The 17,993-nt window shown below is 43.8% G+C and overlaps 2 protein-coding genes across 4 annotated transcripts in view; one reads left to right on the forward strand and one right to left on the reverse strand.

The window, feature by feature from the left end:
* SPTBN4 (spectrin beta, non-erythrocytic 4) overlaps positions 1-7,961 on the forward strand; it is a 104,153-nt gene extending 96,192 nt beyond the window's left edge. The window contains exons 28-37 of the mRNA XM_069746758.1: positions 665-909; positions 2,298-2,436; positions 2,876-2,960; positions 3,924-4,120; positions 4,210-4,877; positions 5,958-6,024; positions 6,182-6,459; positions 6,570-6,743; positions 6,828-6,870; positions 7,680-7,961. Of these exons, the coding sequence (XP_069602859.1) occupies positions 665-909; positions 2,298-2,436; positions 2,876-2,960; positions 3,924-4,120; positions 4,210-4,877; positions 5,958-6,024; positions 6,182-6,459; positions 6,570-6,743; positions 6,828-6,870; positions 7,680-7,841 (2,058 nt within the window). The 3' untranslated portion in view covers positions 7,842-7,961. The remainder of the gene's footprint in view (positions 1-664; positions 910-2,297; positions 2,437-2,875; positions 2,961-3,923; positions 4,121-4,209; positions 4,878-5,957; positions 6,025-6,181; positions 6,460-6,569; positions 6,744-6,827; positions 6,871-7,679) is intronic.
* A 5,067-nt stretch (positions 7,962-13,028) lies between these two features.
* LOC138661825 (G-protein coupled receptor 4-like) overlaps positions 13,029-17,993 on the reverse strand; it is a 60,459-nt gene continuing 55,494 nt past the window's right edge. For all 3 annotated transcript variants that reach the window (XM_069746761.1, XM_069746760.1, XM_069746762.1), the window contains one exon: positions 13,029-14,244. In XM_069746761.1, the coding sequence (XP_069602862.1) occupies positions 13,176-14,213 (1,038 nt within the window). In that variant the 5' untranslated portion in view covers positions 14,214-14,244 and the 3' untranslated portion in view covers positions 13,029-13,175. The remainder of the gene's footprint in view (positions 14,245-17,993) is intronic.

The following is a 17,993-nucleotide window of genomic DNA, read 5'->3' on the forward strand; positions in this document are numbered from 1 at the left end:
CCTTCCATCAGCAAAGGCACTGAAGATGAAACGTTGATGGGTCTTTCAGCATGATAATGACCCTAAGCACACCGCCAGGGCAACGAAGGAGTGGCTTCGTAAGAAGCATATGAAGGTCCTGGAGCGGCCTAGCCAGTCTCCAGATCTGAACCCCATAGAAAACCTTTGGAGGGAGTTGAAAGTCCGTATTGTCCAGTGACAGGCCAAAACATCACTGCTCTAGAGGAGATCTGCATGGAGGAATAGGCCCACATACCACCAACAGTGTGTGCCAATCTTGTGAAGACTTACAGAAAACGTTTGATCTCTGTCATTGCCAACAAAGGATATATAACAAAATATTGAGATCAACTTTTGTTAATGACCAAATACTTATTTTCCACCATAATTTGCAAAATAAATCTTGCCAAATCAGACAAGGTGATTTTCTGGATTTGTTTTCTCATTTTGATTCTCATAGTTGTGGTCTACCTATGATGTCAATTACAGGCCTCATCTTTTTAAGTGGGAGAACTTGCACAATTGGTGGGTGACTAAATACTTTTTTCCCCCACTGTTGTATATTTATGTTCCATCTGTTATTTTTGCATGTTACATATAATAGATCTGGTGAGTTAGGAGACAAGCGTGAAGGTTTATTCTCAGTCCTTTCTTTAACGTGCAGGTACGGCAGCTGCAGGAAAATGCCGCACAACTGCGGACTTTGTATGCCGGTGAAAATGCAGCCGCCATAGTCACCAGCGAGCAAGAAGTGATGAGATCCTGGAAGGAACTCCTGACCTCATGTGAAGACTGCAGGCTGCAGATCACTACCACCAGTGATCGCATGAAGTTCCTAGGTCTCGTGCGGGACCTCATTTCCTGGATGGAGAGCATTATATGCCAAATTGGCACAGGAGAGAAGCCCAGGTATGTAGAAAACAGTAGAAACTAGAAATGAAAAAAACATTGGTTTCCAAACAAATTGATATTGAAGCTGTCTTTTGGGAAAATATTTGAGTTGTGCTCGCCAAATAGAAATGACAAAGGACGGGGCTGTTCTGCCTTAAAACTAAAGGTGCATTTCCACCTCCCGACCGCAACCACTAAACCAATGGCAATTGGCTATATACAAGCTGATCGACGGTCAATTAGTAACATAGTAACATAGTAACATAGTTAGTAAGGCCGAAAAAAGACATTTGTCCATCCAGTTCAGCTTATATTCCATCATAATAAGTACCCAGATCTACGTCCTTCTACAGAACCTAATAATTGTATGATACAATATTGTTCTGCTCCAGGAAGACATCCAGGCCTCTCTTGAACCCCTCTTGAATTGATGGCCTGTTTAGACAGAACGACCACAGAAATAATCAGGAATAGATCGTTTTGTGCTTATAGAATATCGGTGTTCTTGTCAGCACATGTCCTGTTAACACGGGAACATGTGCTACTGAAAACGAAGATTTTCATGTCGGCATGAACGATCCAATCACCCCACAAATAAGCCTGTTTACATAAACCGATAATCGGCATACACCCGGGTGTCCTAATGTTCCCAATTATTGGCTGGTCTAAATGTGCCGTTAGTACGATCATCCATTTTAGGGAAGAGAGGCTGACCGCGATTTCTCCCTAGCCCTCCATACATGTGCATGCTTGGCCTGTAAGCCACTGACCGTTGCCTCTGATAGCAGATTATTTTTCCGAAAACAAAAGGATCCGGCCGGTCAGATCCAACTGTCTGATCCTTATACCCTCAATATCTGCTGTTGGGGGTGCATCACAGACACCCTTCGTTATCTAAAGTGTGGCCATCTTAGCTCCTTTATCACTAGGTACACCCCGGACCCTTCTGAGGCTAGATTCAGACATCCATGTTTTACTGTCGGTATAGGGACCGCAATGCCCTTTCTGACCGCTGCTCTGTTGACTTGAACGAAGAGTTTTATATTTGGCTATGATGTTCTTAGTTCAGGTTAGGACACTCGTGGTCGGATCTAGGAATTTCGGTCCCTATACGGACCGTGAAACGCAGATGTCTAGTTAGTAAAGTACCAAAGATGTAGATCGGAGATGTGACCACGAGGTTGAGTTTCACACTGAGCTGGCCAATATGGCATCTGAAGAAAGCCCCAAGAAGGACAGGAAATCCTTGTGAATCTCACTGGCTGATAATGTTGTTGGCAAGCTGAAAACTTACCCAAAAGTCAAGTTTTCAGGATCGGTGAAATTTTTTTTTTAAAAGGTGATTCTACTCTAATTATCTTGTTACATATGTAGCAGCTAATAATTGCTTCTTCTTGTGTTCCCAGAGACGTGTCTTCTGTGGAAGTTCTCATGAGCTACCATCAAGGATTAAAAAGTGAAATTGAGACCCGAAACAAGCGGATCGCAGATTGTGTGGAACTGGGAAAGTCCTTAGTCCTAAATAAGAGGCCGGCCACTGAAGAAGTAGGTGATTTGTATGATCTAACTCAGGCCGGTTTCACACATCTGTGTATCATGGTCCGAGTATGAACCAGGATGTACGAACTGGTGCAGGTCTCCTCCTATATATAAGATTATTGTGTTCAGATCTGGAGACCCGCGGCAGGTCCGGGCATCATGATCCATATTTCGACTCTGTTTCATGGACATCTGCAACGGTCCCAGGTGCAGTGCACACTTTCCAGTGTTCCCCTGGATGGTTTCCGTTTTTATTGCACTGCACCCGGTTCCCATTTTTATTGCATTGCACCCGCTTCCCATTTTTATTGCATTGCAGCCAATTCCCATTTTTATTGCATTGCACCATTTATATGTGGGTTGGAGGATGTATAGGACAATGTAAATGGATATTGTTTCTCTGGTATTATATGGTAATGCTCTGAATAATTCATTTATCTGCCAGATCAAGCAGAGTCTGGACAAATTGATGGCCAAGAAGAGAGAAATGCTGGACAAATGGCAGAAACATTGGGAGTGGCTGCAGCAAAGTAAGTGCGTAATGTCATGGTGGATGGATCTGCGATCAAGGGTCGGGCGTATAATGTACCATCTGCATTTTCATTTACTTTTTTTTTTTTATCCAACTGAACTTCACACAAAATGTCCTACTTAATCTCGCTTTCCGATAAAAAAAAAAAAAAAAGCAAAAACACAAGGCGGGCAACCCCCTGCCATCTAAAAGACCAGCTAATTAGGGTTACCATGGAAACCTTTACAGCTCCCACACTCACTTTCCAAGTTCCCCCTGATGAATGCGGGGGAGACTTAAAAGCAAAAATGTATGGGCCTCTCTCAGTAGAGAGTATTTAACTGTATCTGCATCCCAAAATATGTGACTCTCCAAGCTTTTATGCCCACACTAGTCAGTACCCTTAATATAGGTTGGGAAAGGGTTAATAATGCCTGGCGATGAAGCTGATTAGAGAGCCCATGCAAGGGTTAATGACGCAGTACTAAAGAATGGACATGCATCAAGTGAAGGCGTAAGGAACGTTATGGCATTTTGGAGCTTTTTTTCTGCTCCTTCTAAGCATGGACACTTTTGCACCATGGTGGGGGGGTTAGTGACCACTTATTCAATGGATTTATAGTACTGTTTTTTGAAAGGGTTAATAATATATTTGATGGCACTATTGAGTGATAGAGCTATGGAAGGGTTAATAGTGCACTCAGCATGCCTGCAGCATGTTGGGTCTGTTCACACCTGGAGTTTTCGCTTCTTCGGTAATTTACTGTCCTGGGCCAGTGTTGCATTGTAGTAAATGGGGGGGGAAATGTACGACTATTTGGGTATGGTCCCACAAGCGGGTTGTCGGCCCGGCAAACTGGCAAGCGCAGTAGGTGGCCGACTATTAGCGTGACTTGTTATAAAACGTGTATTAATATAAAAATGTGGCAAGCACCACTGAAGGGAAGAGATAACTTTTCCCACTTCTCTTCCTATAACTCAGTGCTTGAAGTTCACCAATTTGCCCAGGAAGCTGGCGTGGCCGAAGCCTGGCTGACAGCGCAGGAACCCATAGTGAAGAGTCCGGAGCTGGGAAACAGCGTGGACGAGGTGGAGCAGCTGATACGAAGACATGAGGCCTTCCGTAAAACAGCCGCAGCGTGGGAGGAGAGATTCAGCTCTCTGAGGCGGCTTACTACGGTAAGGAATACGTGAAGTAGGGCTAAGTGGTGGCGTAAGCTGTATATTGAAGTATTGCAAACCATTTTGCTCCATTTTTGTTTTGCAAGCTCGAGAAGATGAGAGCAGAACAGAGCAAGCAACCAGCAACCCCACTCCTTGGTCGCAGAGTTTTCCCTGACACAACTGACTCAATGCGACCATCACCCATTGTACATCACACAATCCAAGAAAAAACAGAACCAAAACTGGAGCAAAAAGACACCCTGTCCATCCCCAATGGGGTTCAAATGGATAGCCATAGAACAAGAGCAGAGAGGGCAGCAGAGTCCCGGGTTGGGTATGTACGGCAGGAGATGAAACCGGAAAGACTGCAACCAAAGATAGACCACATAGAGGCCAAGGTCACAGAGAAACTACCGCCTGCTCCAGAAGGATCCAGGGCAGAGCGATCGGAAATCAAAGCTGCGCAAAGTATGGCCACGGAGAAAGCAGATGGTAAATCTAGTCGGCATGGAGAGAGACGGAGAGACCGGCATGATCGCAGGCTAGAGCGTCAGGAGTCCAGTGAGAAGGAGGTTCCCAAACCAGAGCAGCTAGAGGAGAAGAGGAGGCGGGATAGACACGACAAGAGGCTGGAAAGACAGGGATCCAGTGAACAAGAGACCCCAAAACATGATCAACCAGAAAGGAGGAGAGAAAGGCACGAAAGGAGGCCGGAAAGACAAGAGTCCAGCGAGCATGAAACGCCAAGGAATGAACCTGACAGGCAAGGAGGGTAAGAGCTTAAAAGGAGATCCTAACCCCAAACTCCAACATGTTTGTGTTTGGGGTTTTAGTAGTATGCAGATACTATAAGGTGAACATCTTGGTGTGGTCTTCACCTATATAGCTGTCTACCGCTCTCTCCCAACTTCATCATACGTATGAACTTTCGGCTCTGATTCCTTTTTGCACTTACGTCATTTTTCGGCATAAAGTCTGCATGCACCACCTCCATATTAGATGGTCAATTGGTCCTGTCAAATGTATATAAACCAAAACAAGAAAACAGAGATCCCTAAAAAATAACTTTTAATAGTATAATTAAAAAGACTATAGTCTTTTTAATTATACTATTAAAAGTTATTTTTTAGGGATCTCTGTGTTTCTTGTTTTGGTTTATATACTTTTTCTGGGATTCCGCATTATTGTGCTTAGGTGTTTTCAAGTCCTGTCAAATGTGCAGGGTTCGGCCTTCTTTTAAGTAATGTATTTGGAAGCATTTAGTGTGTGTTTATTACAAGATGGCTATAGTTTGCAGTGTGCATCATTCTCTGGGATTCCAGCCAATCCCAAAAACCTACATTTTGAGGTCCTTTTGGCATTTTTCTTGCAAAGTTGCACTCCTAACCACCCGATGTTCAAGGAACTGCAACACTGCTCCACTGAACCGAAGGTGGCCAGGACCATGGCTGTGCAGGAAAAAAGGAGCCACGCAGCTTAGCGATGTACCTTCATTTTGATGGTTGACAAGTCAAATATGCAGCAATCAGGAAGTGACGGCACATCATAGCACTATGCCATCACTTTTTAATTGTAGAAAAATCCCTTTAAAACAAGTTTTCGCACAAATCCTTCCAGGTTACAATCCTTATAATTGTGTATAAGACTAAGAAGTTGGTAACCTCTCGAGCTGTGTGCAAGCGGCCTGTTTTTCTGTCCAGTCTGACATTTGGACATATGAGGAAAAAAAAGTCAGAAAAACTGATCTCTTGCCCATTAGCTATCTAGTCGTCTAATCGACTTCAAATAGAAATTATGTTGGTTTATGTGGAGGCTGCAGGTATTATTGGTTGGTCTGATCATCTTTCTGCAGAAAGGCGACCCTTGCAGATATTGTTGAGCAGCTACAGGAAAAGGAAGCATCACAGAATAACCCTCCAGTAAGTATCTGTATGTGCATGTGTTCCATCATTTGTTTTCCAATGTATGGCCAATTTTAAGTAAGCAGTTTTTTTCACTAGGTAATAACCAGTGAATATGGGTAGAAAACCCACTTTTCCTGTTGCTTGCTTAGCAGTATTTGTTCTTCACCCCTAGAGTCGAGATTCTACGGGGCGATTACCCAATGGTATAGATAATCTTCCGGAAAGGACACCAAGACCGGATCGTCCAAGAGCAAGAGACCGACCAAAGCCAAGGAGAAGGCCTCGACCCAAGGACCCGAACCAACCCCCGGGTGAAGCCCGGAGGTCTCGATCAGCCCCCGCACAGAGCAGTGCACCACCTCCACCTCCTCCCACCCATACAGTACAACAGGAAGGATACCTCTTCAGGAAACACGAGTTGGATGGTCCCAGTAAAAAGGCCTCAAATAGGTGATTGTAGAGTGCCGTGAAGAAGTGGGGGGTCTCTCTGCAAGTAGCAGTAAACTCTGTACTAAGAGCCCAGGACCTCCTAACCTTCATATCTCCATTGCTTCTCGCAGGTCTTGGGTAAACCTGTACTGTGTGCTAAACAAAGGCGACTTGGGGGTTTACAAGGATGCAAAGAGTCAGAGTTCAGGGGCTACACATGGGGGGGAACCGCTGCTTAATCTACATGGAGCTACTTGTGAGGTGGCTAATGAGTACAAGAAAAAGAAGTTTGTCTTCAAGCTCAGGTGAGGCTTCCTCCATCGTCCATAAAACGGTTCATGGAGGAACGGTGGTGGTCAAACTTAAAATGCAAATGTCTCTTCTTCTAGGTCGACGGATGGGAGAGAATTCCTCTTTCACGCAAAAGATGAGGTGAGCAGCCATCACGTTAGTGACTATTGACTCTCAAAAGATTACATTTAGTAAAAATGCAATAGCTGTAGATAGAAAAGTTTTACCTTCAAACTAGTGTCCAAGTCCGTTAGTGGCCTAGATCTCTTCTCATGATGCATGCATCAAAGGGCACTGATAGATAAGCGGTGAGCGGCAGGAGAACCATCGTGTCAGTCCAGAAATGTATGGCTGCCGTTGTTTTTACCGAATACATTACAGTCTATAAACTTTCCTGCCCCAAATAGTTGACAAGTGAGTTATTGACAGCACACCCCACATACTGTGCTATTCCATCTAGTAGAGATTGGAAACAAGACCACCCCATATAGGTCAATTTCATGTATCAGGATTAGGATGGAGCAAAAAAAGATTTACAGGATCCTGGTCTAGTGGCCATGTTGGCTGACGTCAGACTAAGACCTGTGGGATGGAGAGTGGTGAGGCCTATGGGTCCCTGCTCTCACGTGATCATGTTGATGGTGATACAGTCCTATATTGTGGCTCCTCGGAGAGCTGGGTCACCCAGCCTGAAATCCAGGGCACATGCACTGCTCCAGGTCTTAGCTACTTAAGGGACCAAAATTTCGAAAGAAAAAAAAAGTTTTACTTTCTTTTCTTTTGAAATTTTGCACCCCTTAAGTTTTTTGGCTCAGGACAAAGACCCCTGTGACGCCTCTACCTTACTATGCCTGTGCATTACACCAACGTGACGGACCCGCAATAATAGTTTTCTAGTCTTTTTCCTAATATAAACGTGATATTGACGCCTTGAACATTTTTTTTAATAGGAGGAGATGAAAAACTGGATTACGGCTATAGCTACTTGCGTCTCTGAACATACCGAGATAGCCAAATGGAGCCAGACCCTCCTTACTACCTCCTCCACAGATGAAGGCAACATAAAAAGAGAGTCTGATCGCAGATCCAGCGCCGGGGGCCGTAAGAAGTGAACCATAAGGGGAAAGCACGGAGCTTCCTACATAACCCTCCTTTTCTACTTCTTCCGCCGCCTTCGGGTTCAGCCGGGAGTAGAACACACACCTGCAGCGATAACCCCTCCAGACTTTATTTCTACAGGTGGTCTGAAATGTTTTGGAACTGAATCTTGATGTCTATGCATTTCCTGAACATAGTTTTCCTACCCCCCCAAAAAAAACACACACAAAAAAACAAACTCTCGGGTGTTAAAATTTTATCCTGAAACTTCCATCCTACAATATTCCCCTTTTGGTTCCTCTGGGGCCCTGTGGGAATAATGTATCTCGCTCTTTTATAGAGTCTGGTGAATATATATATATATATATATATATATATATATATATATTATATATATATACACACACACACACATACACGTTCGTATATATGGCCCAAATGGAATAACTGTGTGTAGCAAATCAGCCTACACCTCTAAGTGTAAGAAACGTGGTGAGAATCCAGACTCTCGGGACCTGTGTGGTTCTGTCAAGGGAGAAGAACCGGAGAACTTTGGGTATAACATGTTCAAAACCTTTTTTTTTTCTCTCCCTCTGGAATCAGGATGGTCCGAGAATGTAGAAGAGCACAGATATTAGTAGCGTAGGGGAGGACAGAGGATCTAGTTTTATATCACTTGTGACAGTCATGTAGGAAGGAACTTCAGAAAACTTGTGCAATATTCGGGGCGGCCGTTGCACAGTTGTGCGATTTTTTTTGGGGAGAGACCTGAGCGTCTAGAGTGAAGGATAGTAATGTGTGAGTTGACATTTCCTGGCACAAAATAACATATACCACCAAATCCAGATGAGAAGAATCCTATATATTTTTTTCTTTTTTTACACATTTAGCCACACGTTAGGTCTTCCATCATACAGCACAACTCGTATCCTTACAGGTTCCCACCTTCGGAATAGAAAAGGACAGTTAGTTACTACCTGCAAATAATGGTCAAAAATAAATGTGCGGGAAATATTTTTTTATCTTATTTTTCCACTGTTATGACGTAAATTCATAGGTTTATGTTCACTTGGTTGCACCAAAAACAGGAGCTTAGCCCATCAGAGAAGGACACGAGCGTTCCTTAAAAGGGTTGTCCTATGGTCACACATTCCTTTTTGTTACAAGAGTCGCTCAAGTATACGTAGATCTCGGTGCATTGCATTGCTGGAACATCTGATAATATGGGAAAATATGGATTTTTTTTTTTACTTAAATGCAGAACATTTTTGCAACTGGATTTTCATTAAAAAAATTGCACAGTTGGGACTTTTTAGGCTGCAGAGTGAGTTAACTAAGAGTCAGTCAGCTGTTTTTTGGGTTGTTTTTTTTTTTAATACTGAACGGTCTGAGGGACGGTTTCACACGTCAGTGGCTCCAGTACGTGAGGTGACAGTTTCCTCACGTACCGGAGACACTGACACACGAAGACACATTAAAATCAATGCATCTGTGCAGATGTCATTGATTTTTTGCGGACCGTGTCTCCGTGTGTCAAACACGGAGACATGTCAGTGTTCGTGGGAGCGCACGGATTACACGGACCCATTAAAGTCAATGGGTCCGTGTAAAACACGTACCGCACACGGACGTTGTCCGTGTGCAGTCCGTGTGCCGTGCAGGAGACAGGGCTACAGTAAGCGCTGTCCCCCCCACTGGTGCTGAAGCCGCCATTCATATCTTCCCTGCAGCAGCGTTTGCTGTAGAGAAGATATGAATAATCGTGTTTAAAATAAAGATCCATGTACCCACCCCCCTCCCACCCCCTGTGCGCCCCCCGCTGTTCTTAAAATACTCACCCGGCTCCCACGCTGGCGCTGCTTCCTGTCCTTGGCCGCACCTTCTACTGTATGAGCGGTCAGGTGGGGCCGCCGATTACAGTCATGAATATGCGGCTCCACCTCCCATAGGGGTGGAGCCGCAAATTCATTACTGTAAATGAGCGGCCCCACGTGACCGCTCATACAGTACAAGGTGCGGACAGGACAGGAAGCAGCGCCAGCGAGGGAGCCGGGTGAGTATTTTAAGAGACTGCCCTTAGCTTATCTATGACCACATCAAAGTTCAGCTCAGCTTTCATTTGATTTTGGAGTTCAAAATAAGACAGGTAAGAGTAAAATCTCCCAGTAAGGACGAGCTCATGACTGATTCTTATTCTGCCATCATCAATGTGCAGGAAAATAAAGTGAAAGGTGCAATTTTTTTTTTTTTTTTATGAAAACCAATTGTAAAAATTATTTTTAACCCAAAATACACGCATTTAAGTAAAAAGCAATAAAAAAAATAAAGGCCTTTAAGTATATAAGGAAAATTTCTGCAGCAAGTGTTCTTCTTTGCAGCACCACCACATGAGACATGAAGCAATACAGAGCTCCCATTCAAATAATTAGGCTGTTAATGTGCCGCATTGACCTTCTGGGTCCTCCATAATAAGGGCCACTATTTGTAGACTCTTTGGCCTCAATTCACCATCGTTCACTTTTCTAGAATAATTTGCTCCCCGTTAGTGGCTTTTGAATTTGCGCCTTATTCTAGTTGTCTGTTTTTTGTTGTTTTTTTTCTTCACAACTTTTCTTATTCAGATGTTTTAGACAGATTTATGAAATGCGACGTTTACTAAATATTGCATTTTTGGGTTACATCTCGCTCCAGTCTCTCAGTAGTTTTCAATTTGGTACATTTTTGTAACTTTTTAAAGGATTTGTAACTCAGAATTACCTAACTGGAGATTTAATAATATTTTTTTTCCCAAATCAGACAACCCCTTTAAGGACTTGCCAATAAATAGTGATAAGAGGAGACATGACAAAGAAGACCAGCCAGGGCTTCGTCAATGAAGGACTAATTTTAGGGAACTTGGGTCTTCTATTCTCAAGTGCTTGGACTTTAGTTTTAGTTTTGTTTTTTTCCCACACAACGACTCTAATACTTTACATAAGTGACAGAAATAGAGGACATATTGGTTTGGTGGTCCCAAGTGAAAAAAAAACAAACTAACCAGATCTGATGATTGAGTTAGGTCGTATCCTGGTGATTGTGTCAAAGAGGAGGCAGACATTACAACAAGCAAGAATTCATAACACATCCATGTGGAGACAGTTTCATGAAGTTCTGTTTGCACATTGTTGGTTTCCTCATCATATCAGAATAATTAGGCCATTGTATTGGAAGCTCTTGACAACAGGTCAACATGCCCTCCGACCATAGTGATAGGCACAGGCTTCAATTAGGGTAGCGCTCTGGTCATGAGGCATAGAGTCTCGTGATCAAAATAATTGTACAAGTTTCTGACTTCAGTTAAAGATTTAAAAAAGTCACAGCCAGGTCACGTACAACTACATCGTAGTCTATGATGCTACAGTTGTGTGCAACGTGCCATCTAACATCCAGTAAGATTGGATTTTTGGCACGTGGTGGTCTCGTTAGATCGCATGTCCCTTTGTTACATGCAGTGTGACATTGAGATCTTCACGTCCACATCACCAAAGTCGATGTGCAGTCAACATTCATGAGACCTGCTGACGATCCTTACAACGAAAAGCTTTCTTATTGTTAAGAGCCCGATTTACGGGAATATCATATACCATGGGCCACATTACACCCCCAGTCTGGATGATCCATAATTCTGGTGGATCAGCAGCTTCTGATGCTTGTGGATTATCGTTACCCACTAAAGTATCAGGTCATGCCAATTACCAAAGTAAGCACCGATTACGTAACCACAGCTTTAGTCTTAGGATGACCAACCTACTGGTCGCTTGGCGATATATTACACAGGATTGGGTTTTGTATTGCAATTTATTTGTAGAAAACCTCTGTTGGGGAGATTAGGTCACTTCTAGGGCCACCGCTACCTGCACGTTTACAATAAAGCTATCCCCCCTACTTCCAGACTGGGGTCCACCAGGGGACAAGTGCTGATAGAGCATCAGCATTTCAGCAGAGAAGGCCCTACGTAAGGGCATGGTGATCTGGCATGATGAGCTATGAGGATGGGACCTGCTGTTAGGTAGTCACTTCACTGTCTAACAAGCTCAGTTTCCCAAAAAAATATTCAGTAGAGACCCCCAATGAATACTGCCTTTTTACTAGAGCTTCCCTTTAAAAGGACCATCTAGTGTCTACAGCAGGCAGCCTCGTAGGTTTCACGGCACGTATCGGCTTCCATATTTCTACAAAATATTTGCATGGCAAATTACTGCTCACGCAAACCTTTATGACCACTTTTATTTTTTTTAGAGGAAACCTGCAACCATCACTTACACCAGGGCACCTTTTAGCCAGCATGTCCATTTTAATAAGCAACTAAAAATAAAAAAATAGTTGAAATTACATGCGGCCATATTGGCCCAAGAGCAAAGCATGTTGGACTTTGTTGATGGGAATATTTATATCCATTTCTTTTTTTTAAATGTTTTTGGAGGCCTTGAAAGACAACAGATTTAGGCTAGGGGTTTAGACAAAAATGATCTTTGGCCAGTGTGCTGTCCCCGTGCACAACTTACCGCACACTGACGAAAGAAACGTGGCTAATGCACGTGAACAAATTTTCCACACTGGGAAGGAAAAAAAATAAATAAAATAAAATGCAGCCTACATTTGTCACGTGCAAAAATGTGATAGATTCAACAGCACACGCACTGTCTGCTTTGTGGATGAGCTGGACATGAATGGAGTCAAGTCCACAATTTACATGGAGTAGCCGGTGAATGTAAAGATTTGTCTAAACGTAGCCTTAATCCCATGATTAGCAACAGAAAACACAAAATAAGGTCTGTTGCCAAGACCTACACACATACATATCTCAGTCATTAGGACCATGGAGTGTGCAAGGATTTTCGGAGGCTGCATGCCATAGGTTATAATGCATGAGTAGGTAATGTCCTCTCCCATTGGATTCTGTTCCTGCTGGTGTAAAAAAAAAGGCAAATACGTAAATGGTTTTCTAGGATGGATTTGAAAAAAAAAAAAAGAAAATGTAATTTTATTTTAAAGAATATTCAGCTATTACAGAAAGGCATTAATATGTAAACATGTATTTTCCCAAGGGGCTCAGTGCGGCAGGTTAAATAAAAGTTAAGTTTTCCATGCATTGTCTGGGTTTGTAGTCTTAAGAGGAATAAAGGAGGGACGGCATTAAATGTGTCTGGGGTTTCTTTTGTTACCTTTTTGGAAAAATGTAAGAAAGCAAGGTTGAAGACCATGAAAATGTAGAGAGATGAATACACAAGTTATCAGTTTTGGAGACCAAGGGAAGCCCTGGCTCAATTTGCTGCTTGTCACAAAATTGACCAGCTACCTTATACATATCAAAGTGGAGTCTCCTCTTTCTTCTCCAGTAGGTGATCGTCTTCTAGGTGATGCGTTACCGTGTTATATCCATCATTCCGTGAAGTCCGCCTTATTGAACTTCGTGCGTGTCGAAGGGATCGAAATCCAGACCATACCGCTCTGACCTCCTTCAGAAGATCTTGCTTAATGCTTTCGCTGACGAAGATGTTGATGAAAGGGTCCAAAGCGCTGCTGAGACTGGTCAGGGAAAAGGTAATCCGATAAGCTGGACGTACCTTCAGCTCTATGTTACAGGTGCAGATGTTACGGTCGCTCACATAAGAGCGGATGAAGAGCACGATATGGTATGGGAGAAAGCAGATGACAAAGATGGCCATCGTGGTCAATAAGAGCCCAATGATCTTTCGCTTCTGCTCTTTTTCCAAGCCGTGACTTCGGTGAACCACATGAACAACAGAGCAGTAGGAGACCACTAGAAGTACCAAGGGGATGAGGAAGACCACAAAGATACGGAAGTAGTTGAGACGAGCCATCCACTGTTCCATTGGATACTTTTCATAGCAAAGCTTGACATTCTGACTGGAGTTGAAGAGTTCATCCCGGGCAAGGAACACAGAATGACTCCCCAAGATAATCAGCCAAACCACACCACATATTATTATGGCGCCTCTCATAGTTCTCAATGCCCTGGCCCGGAATGGGAACACGGTGGCAACAAACCGGTCAACAGCGATACAGCTGAGGAATGCTATGGTTGTGTACAAGTTGGCATTGAAAAAAAAACCTACTATCTTGCAGGTGAGAGCCCCAAAAAGCCAGTCATCTTTGGCTGTGTAGGCAATCCACACTGGAAGTGTGAAGATATACATGAGGTCGGAGGCACAGAGATTAGCTAGATATACACCAAGTACATTACCCCTCTTCACATGTTGATAGATAACACCTATGGCAGCCAAGTTGCCAATCAGTCCGAAGGTAAAAACCAATCCATAGATAACTGGGAAGAGCGTGGCCTCATATGGAGCCGAATAATCACAGATTTGTCCACATGCCATTGAAGAATCGTTCTGGATCCTCAGACACGGCCTAATGGGAAATAAAAAGTCATGTAAATACTATTGTCTAATAGTTCTGTAAAAAATATATATACAAATAGCCTTTTTAGAGAGGAAGAGAACAGGAACTCTAGCGCCACCTATTGGAAGCAGGAATTTTAAAAGTCAATATTGACCCTTTAAAAGGGCCTTGCCCTATGAGTTAGCCCCTCATCAGAGTAAAGCGGGAACATGGTTTTGACTCAGTGCGAAGCTTCTGACAGGGTGTTTAAGGGGTAAAGTTTCTCCTTGTGGATTGCTACTTCCAAACGGAGGCATTAAAGATCCTGTCCTTTTCCTTACTGAAGAGGCCATTTGTGTATATAAATCCTTATGTCGAAGTTCGCACTCGAAACTCGAAACTTTACCCCTTGAACACGCCTGTCAGAAGACTCTCACCCAGCCAAATCAGCTCTCCTGCTTTCCACTGACGAGGGGCAAACACCGATGGGGGTCGATATTGACTTCTAGGATTGCTACCTTCACTAGAGTTCTTAACCTCCTCCTTTCTGAAGAGGCTATTTGCAAAAGATATCAGATGTCAGCTACATGTAATGCTTACCATACCAGGGCTTGTGACTAGAGGTAGGCCAGTAACATCTTTAACATTCACGGTCCGTTTATGGTCTACAACAGGGGTCTCAAACTCAGCTGGAAATATGGGCCGCATATAGAAAAAATTTGAATTTGGGGGGCCGCATTGTTTGAAGGACAAAGTGACATTTTTAGTGATACTGTTTATTTTTCTATACACCTTTTGAACATTTTTGCCTTGTTTATTTTATTTTTTTAAGAGCTTGGGTCGTATGGATGTGGTGATAATAAAAGTGCACTTCTTTTCTTTACTTAAGCTTATATATAAAACAGCATTTTAAGTGGAAAAATATTTTTTCATGCTTTATTATGATTTTTTTTTTTTTTTTACAATTTTGTTTCCCCCGATTGGCTACATACAGTAATATTGTCTTACAATTAGCTCTATATAGTAATTCTAGCAACCATCTTGTAGTAATGTGCCCTTTCTTGGTCCCCTTCTTGCAGTAATGTCCCTATCCTGGTCACCGTCTTGTTGCAATGTCCCTATCCTGGTCACTGTCTTGTTGCAATGTCCCTATCCTGGTCCCCATCTTGTAGTAATGACCCATCCATGTCTCCTTCTTGTACCAATGCCCCATTCTGGTCCCTGTTATGATCTGGTGGTTTAGGAACAACATGAGACAAGCTCTGAAGGAGGTGGTATCTGTACTGACCGGAGACCCTGAACCAAGCAGCGCAACTAGAAATAGCCGTGGGGGGTACCTGACGCTCCCTAGACCCCTCAGCACAGCCTAAGAACTAACTTCCCCTAAAGATGGAAACAGGAAACCTATCTTGCCTCAGAGAAAATCCCCAAAGGAAAGATAGCCCCCCACAAATATTGACGGTGAGAGGAGGGGAAAATAACATACGCAGAGATTAAATCAGATTTTAGCATAGGAGGCCAGTCTAGCTTGATAGATAGGACAGGAAAGGATACTGTGCGGTCAGTATAAAAACTACAAAACAATCCACACAGAGTTTACAAAATCTCCACACCTGACTAAAGGTGTGGATGGTAAATCTGCTTCCCAGAGCTTCCAGCTAACAGAAAAAATCCATAATGACAAGCTGGACAAAAATAGAATGCACAGAACAATAAGTCCACAACATGTGGACTGAAAAGAGCAAAGCCAGAACTTATCTTTGCAGAACTGGTCAGGAAACCAGGAGAATCCAAGCAGAGATGTGAATCCAGCCAGAGAACATTGACAAGTGGCATAGGCTGAAGACTAGAGCCAGGTTAAATAGCAGAGCCAGGAGAGACGATTAGTGAAAGCAGCTGCTAAAGCTAAACCCAAGGAGCGGCAGGTCCACTCAAAACCACCAGAGGGAGCCCAAGGGCAGAATTCACAAAAGTGCCATTTACAACCACCGGAGGGAGCCCAAGAACGGAATTCACAACAGTACCCCCCCCCCCCTTGAGGAGGGGTCACCGAACCCTCACCAGAGCCCCCAGGCCGATCAGGATGAGCCAAGTGAAAAGCACAAACCAAATTGGTTTCATGGACATCGGAGGCAACAACCCAAGAATTATCCTCCTGGCCATAACCCTTCCACTTGACAAGATACTGGAGCCTCCGCCTCGAAAAACGAGAATCCAAAATCTTCTCAACCTCATATTCCAACTCTCCCTCAACCAACACCGGGGCAGGAGGGTCAACCGAGGGAACAACGGGCACCACATATCTCCGCAACAAAGATCTATGGAAAACATTATGAATGGCAAAAGAGGCTGGAAGAGCCAAACGAAAAGAGACCGGATTAATAATTTCAGAAATTTTATAAGGACCAATAAACCGAGGCTTAAACTTAGGAGAAGAAACCTTCATAGGAACATGACGAGAAGACAACCAAACCAAATCCCCCACACGAAGCCGGGGACCAACACGCCGACGGCGGTTAGCAAAACGTTGAGCCTTTTCCTGAGACAACGTCAAATTGTCCACCACATGAGTCCAAATCTGCTGCAGCCTGTCCACCACAGAATCGACACCAGGACAATCAGAAGGCTCAACCTGCCCAGAAGAAAAACGAGGATGAAAACCAAAATTACAAAAGAAAGGTGAAACCAAAGTAGCCGAACTAGCCTGATTATTAAGGGCAAACTCGGCCAATGGCAAGAAAGACACCCAATCATCCTGATCAGCAGACACAGCATCTCAAATAGGTCTCCAAGGTCTGATTAGTTCGCTCAGTTTGGCCATTCGTCTGAGGATGAAACGCCGAAGAAAAAGACAAATCAATGCCCATCCTAGCACAAAAGGCCCGCCAAAATCTAGAGACAAACTGAGAACCTCTGTCAGAAACAATATTCTCCGGAATGCCATGCAAACGAATCGCATGCTGAAAAAACAATGGAACCAGATCTGAGGAGGAAGGCAACTTAGGCAAAGGTACCAAATGGACCATTTTAGAGAACCGGTTACAAACAACCCAGATAACAGACATCTTCTGGGAAACAGGAAGATCCGAAATAAAATCCATGGAAATATGCGTCCAGGGCCTCTCAGGGACCGGCAAAGGCAAAAGCAACCCACTAGCGCGGGAACAGCAAGGCTTGGCCCGGGCGCAAGTCCCACAGGACTGCCAGGACTGCACAAAAGCACGCACATCGCAAGACAAGGAAGGCCACCAAAAGGACCTAGCAACCAAATCTCTGGTACCAAAAATCCCAGGATGAACAGCCAACACTGAACAATGAACCTCAGAAATTATCTTACTTGTCCATCTATCAGGAACAAACAGCTTCCCCACAGGACAGTGGTCAGGCCTATCAGCCTGAAATTCCTGAAGCACCCAGCGCAAATCAGGGGAGATAGCAGAAAGAATCACCCCCTCCTTAAGAATGCCAACCGGCTCAAGGACTCCAGGAGAATCAGGCGAAAAACTCCTAGAGAGGGCATCAGCCTTAACATTCTTAGATCCCGGAAGATACGAGACCACAAAATCAAAACGGAAGAAAAACAGGGACCATCGAGCCTGTCTAGGATTCAGCTGCTTGGCCGACTCGAGGTAAATCAGATTCTTATGATCGGTCAGGACCACAACACGGTGTTTGGCTTGAGGGAGCTAATGTCGCCACTCCTCAATCGCCCACTTCATAGCCAACAACTCCCGATTGCCGACATCATAATTGCGTTCCGCAGGCGAAAACTTTCTGGG

The sequence above is a fragment of the Ranitomeya imitator genome, chromosome 2, assembly GCF_032444005.1.
Source record: "Ranitomeya imitator isolate aRanImi1 chromosome 2, aRanImi1.pri, whole genome shotgun sequence".
Classification (NCBI taxonomy): domain Eukaryota; kingdom Metazoa; phylum Chordata; class Amphibia; order Anura; family Dendrobatidae; genus Ranitomeya; species Ranitomeya imitator.